Source organism: Etheostoma spectabile, chromosome 16 (genome assembly GCF_008692095.1).
Source record: "Etheostoma spectabile isolate EspeVRDwgs_2016 chromosome 16, UIUC_Espe_1.0, whole genome shotgun sequence".
Lineage (NCBI taxonomy): Eukaryota > Metazoa > Chordata > Actinopteri > Perciformes > Percidae > Etheostoma > Etheostoma spectabile.
Genome location: NC_045748.1, coordinates 6,227,067 through 6,230,655, shown reverse-complemented (window position 1 = coordinate 6,230,655; position 3,589 = coordinate 6,227,067). Strand labels below are relative to the sequence as shown.

General features: G+C 41.9%; 1 protein-coding gene across 2 annotated transcripts in view; it reads left to right on the top strand.

Moving 5' to 3' along the window:
* The first annotated feature begins 549 nt into the window (after positions 1-549).
* Positions 550-3,589, top strand: part of LOC116704670 (low-density lipoprotein receptor) — a 16,974-nt gene continuing 13,934 nt past the window's right edge. The window contains exons 1-7 of one of the 2 annotated variants that reach the window (XM_032540271.1): positions 550-789; positions 888-1,079; positions 1,252-1,536; positions 1,753-1,968; positions 2,228-2,410; positions 2,662-2,784; positions 3,039-3,194. In XM_032540271.1, coding sequence (XP_032396162.1) covers positions 687-789; positions 888-1,079; positions 1,252-1,536; positions 1,753-1,968; positions 2,228-2,410; positions 2,662-2,784; positions 3,039-3,194 — 1,258 coding nt within the window. In that variant the 5' untranslated portion in view covers positions 550-686. The remainder of the gene's footprint in view (positions 790-887; positions 1,080-1,251; positions 1,537-1,752; positions 1,969-2,227; positions 2,411-2,661; positions 2,785-3,038; positions 3,195-3,589) is intronic. The other variant, XM_032540272.1, reaches the window with a different exon arrangement.

Here is a 3,589-nt window from a genome sequence, read left to right as displayed (position 1 = left end):
ATGGGCTCCAGACTGTGTCAAGATGGGACAGAATGTGTTCTCCTTAATCACGTTTGTGATAGAGAGAGAGACTGCCGGGATGGATCAGATGAAGTAGGATGTGGTAAGTGTTCAAAGGTAATAAATGTAAAGGATCTTTGTCAAGAAGCACACTTTGCGGTTTCTAATTCTTCCGTCAATATTGCAGAAAATGTCCCTTCAAATGAATCTCCTGCACCTGTCAAGCCATTTACTCAGCCTCCAAAGCCGTCCTGCACCAGCCCTTCAGTTCTTTGTCCAGGTTCTTCTTTGTGCATTAACCCTAAACAGCTGTGTGATGGAAAGAGAGACTGCCCTGAGGATTGTGAGAACTGTGTAAATAGATGCCATAAAAGTAAGGTATCGATTAGGTGCTGAGCAAAATTATATATTTGGTTCTTTAAAGGAAAGTTACCAACAAATGTGTCACTGACAACTTCAATACCCATTCTGTAAGTTGGTAGTATACAAAACAATTCTAATAAAAGTCCACTTGTTTCCTTTGTATTCCTATACCCTCCATAGCGGACTTCCGCTGCAAAGACCGTCAAAGCTGCGTCTCAAAGAGTCTGGTTTGTGACGGTCGTTCTCATTGCCGGGATGGCTCAGATGAGGTCAACTGTCCGAATGAAACTCCTCCAGCTCAAGCAAACATCCTGAAGTGTCGCATGGGCTCCAGACTGTGTCAAGATGGGGCAGAATGTGTTCTCCTTAGTCACGTTTGTGATGGAGAGAGAGACTGCCGGGATGGATCAGATGAAGTAGGATGTGGTAAGTGTTCATTCAAATGTTTACAAATGTAATAAATGTAAAGCTTCTTTGTCAAGAAGCACACTTTGCGGATTGTAATTCTTCCGTCAATATTGCAGAAAGTGTCCCTTCAAATGAATCTCCTGCACCGGTCAAGCCATTTACTCAGCCTCCAAAGCCGTCCTGCACCAGCCCTAAAGTTCTTTGTCCAGGTTCTTCTTTGTGCATTAACCCTAAACAGCTGTGTGATGGAAAGAGAGACTGCCCTGATGGATTTGATGAGAACTGTGTAAATAGATGCCCTTATAAAAGTAAGTAGTCTGATTAGGTGCTGAGCAAAATTAATATATTTGGTTCTTTAAAGGAAAGTTACCAACAAATGTGTCACTGACAACTTCAATACCCATTCTGTAAGTTGGTAGTATACAAAACGATTCTAATACAAGTCCACTTGTGTCCTTTGTATTCCTATACCCTCCATAGCGGACTTCCGCTGCAAAGACCGTCGAAGCTGCGTCTCAAAGAGCCTAGTTTGTGACGGTCGTTCTCATTGCCAGGATGGCTCAGATGAGGTTGACTGTCCGAGCATAGCTTTACCTGCAGCTCAAACTTCACCTGCAGCTCAAAAAACTGTCCTGAAGTGTCGCATGGGCTCAAAACCATGTATCGATGGAAAAGAGTGTGTTTTATTCAGCCATGTGTGTGATGGAGAGAATGACTGTATAGATGGATCTGATGAACAGGGATGCTCCGAAACCTGCAAAAAAGGTTGTTTCACTTTGCAAGTTTAATTAAATCTGATAAATGCCAAGGAAAAGGTTATTTTTTAATAAGTAAAAGTCATCACTAAACTAATTTTATGGGCAAAAGAAGAAATGGAAGGAGAGCACAATATACAGACTACCAAACACTTTGTACTATAGATAAGCCCTTTGAATGAAATAGCATTATGGCTAAACTTCAAACATTTATACTCCACCCCAGGTGAGTTTCAGTGCTCCCACGGAAAAATGTGCATCCCTGAGGCTGAGGTGTGTGATGGCAAGTCGCAGTGTCGGGACCAGTCTGATGAACTGGACTGCTGGAAGCAAACCAAGAGCTGCGAGCACCGCTGTATCGATGGCAATCGCTGCATCCCAAAGAAGTTCCTGTGTGATGGAGAGAAAGACTGCCTAAATGGCACCGATGAGGTGGGCTGCGGTAAGTCTTCAAATCCAGTTTTTAAATATTGATCCACAGGTGGTGACACAAATGTCTGCAAAATCCCTACAACCAAAACAACTTTGAAAGCTGTGATTTAAGTATATTTTAATCAATGGAAATGGTAACTGGCATAAATTAAATACAAACTTGCATACATGTGTAACTTTTTTTTGTTCGGGCTTACTTTAAGGTTAACTAGCCAACAATCCTGCCAGTAAGTGCTACAACTTATAACACTTGATTTTGTCTTTTTCAGACACAGTTACTGCTGCAACAACAGAGTCTGCTGTTCACACTCCTGTATCAACTTGCATCACGCCTTCAGTTCTCTGTCCAGGTTCATCACTGTGTATCTTTCAAAATCAGCTGTGTGATGGACAAAGAGACTGCCCTGATGGATTTGATGAAAATAGCTGTATAGCCCAATGCAAAAACCCAGGTATGTCTGAGTCCAGCAACGGCCGTGAAACAAAATGGCAGTAGTTTAGGCAAAAATAATGCTCGCTGTGTGATAGTTTAAAAGAAAAGGTGCTCCAAGTACTCTAGTTTAAATCATAGACTGTAAAAACTACGTTTGAATACTCTTTCACTATGAAGATACTTCTTAGTGGGTGGCTTTGAAACGGCTATTTAAACCTCCAATGGTATATTAACTCCTCTTACTCAAATTGACTTCTTTCTGCACAAAAGACGACTTCTTATGCAGCGACCGGAGGGCATGCGTCCCCAAGATGAAAGTATGTGACGGTCGTTCCCACTGTCCCGACGGCTCAGATGAGAAGCGGTGTCAATCAGCAAATCCTACTGCTCCCCGTAAGTCAACAAAAAATACAGTACGTGTAAAAGCAGGGGGTGGTCTTCATGACAAGTAACTTATATACCTTAACATTTAGGTACAAAATTAGGTCTAAACTAACCCCTCAATCTGGATCAGCTAGCGAGCTCATGTGACTTGTATCAGTTAATATAAGTCCCAGACTTGACTATTTCTTTGCCCTGCTCTCAAACTCTAATCTGGGTGTCTTCATAACCCATAAATACACAAATACATTTTCTCTCTGCACAAGCCCCCAGTGCCAGATCAACCCCACTGATGTGCCGCAAAGGTTTCAAGCCATGTAAAGATGGCCTGGAGTGTGTTATGTACAGCCATGTGTGTGATGGAGAGAGGGACTGCCAGGATGGGTCAGATGAAGAAGGATGCGCCGCTCAGTGCAAAGCAGGTTTGTTAGATACATCTGAAAACCGGCTTAAAGCAATGAACTGTGTTTTTAGTTACTTGGAAAATGTCTACTTCACGCTGTCATTTTTCGAAAAAAAATATTTGTCAGTGGAAATTACTAAAAGCCTTTTTTTTTTTTTTTTTTTGGATTTACGGTTAATAAGGTTTTGAGTTTCTCCAAAATGGATTTTTAATAGGGCTGTCAAAATTAGCGCGATAATAACGAGTTAACGCAATCATATATTAATTTGATTAAGAAAAAATGTCGCAATTAACGCACGTTGTCTTTGACCCCTTGGAGGACCCGTATTGAGGTGTTTGCACAGGGCGCGCGACACTGAACAGTAGCTGTGCCGCCAAGTGGTAGTCTCATAGAAGGGTGTGCAGCCAGATTGA